Source organism: Pterocles gutturalis, unplaced genomic scaffold, assembly GCF_000699245.1.
Source record: "Pterocles gutturalis isolate BGI_N339 unplaced genomic scaffold, ASM69924v1 scaffold13912, whole genome shotgun sequence".
Taxonomy (NCBI): Eukaryota; Metazoa; Chordata; class Aves; order Pterocliformes; family Pteroclidae; genus Pterocles; species Pterocles gutturalis.
Window position 1 is genome coordinate 9,069 of NW_010115661.1, and position 957 is coordinate 10,025.

Consider the following 957-nt stretch of genomic DNA (forward strand, 5'->3'; position numbering starts at 1 on the left):
TGAGTTGGGGCTGCGGGGGACATGGGACGTGGGAGGAATGAGGTGGCCAAGCATCCATGCCCCTTTCCTTGCCTCCCCAGAGGAGTTACAGAAATGCGGGGTTGGAGGCCGGGCGGGCAGGGATTTGCCTGGACTGAGCAGAGATGGAGGGTCGGCAGCTCTGTGGGGTGTCTGCTCCCACCCCACAGACCGTGATGCTCCCCAGGGGCCTGCCTGCAGCTGGGGGAAGGGGTTTAATGCTGTTTGTGTGAACAGGCTCCTGGGGACCGCTTCCATGCAGGGCTGCAAATCTGGGCTGGGTTTAGCCCAAGGGCAGATTTAGCCCCATGTTGTCTGGGCGGCTCTTTTGGTGGGGCTGGTGCCTCTCCAGAGCCCACCACAGTGCTGGGATTTTGCACATCACTAGTGGGGTGCAAGCACCAGCCCTAAATGAAGCTAAGGAGCTGAATGGGGATGTTCAGGAGGAAACATCCAGGAAACATTTGCAATTAGCTTTCCCTGCGTGATAAATCTGCATGGGTCCTCGGAGAGAGAGTGAACAAGGCAATGTAGGAGGCAGCATCAATGCTGCGGTGGGAGGCTGGCAGCTTGGCTGGTACCGTGCTCTTGAACCTCGCATCCGTGCAGGTACGAGGAGCTGAAGTCACTGGCTGGAGGTCTGAAGGCTGAAGCTGATGGGATGGCCTCCAAGGCAGACAAGGCTTATCAGGGCAGCCTGGTGCTCCTCAGCTCCTTGTCCCGCCTGACGAAGACTGACATCGGGTCCTTTGAGGTGAGGACTTTGTGCTGGTGGGACCAGGAGATCCCCTTTTGCTCTCCCCTATGCCCTCCCTGCTGCCCTGCCAGCAGCTCAGCCCTTCCCAGGGCTCCATCCCTGGGGAGATGCTGGGATGCCCAGGCAGCCATCGCGTCTCTGTGTTTCAGGGGGAGGCAGCCCGGCTGAAGCAGGATGCCGCC

At 60.0% G+C, this 957-nt stretch overlaps 1 protein-coding gene across 1 annotated transcript in view; it reads left to right on the top strand.

Annotated features, from left to right (window-relative positions):
- LAMC2 (laminin, gamma 2) overlaps positions 1-957 on the top strand; it is a gene marked incomplete at its 5' end in the record, with an annotated part of 10,859 nt that overhangs the window by 7,489 nt on the left and 2,413 nt on the right. The window contains 3 exon segments of the mRNA XM_010075268.1: positions 256-299; positions 628-772; positions 925-957. The exon segment at positions 925-957 is cut by the window's right edge and continues 132 nt beyond it. Of these exon segments, the coding sequence (XP_010073570.1) occupies positions 256-299; positions 628-772; positions 925-957 (222 nt within the window).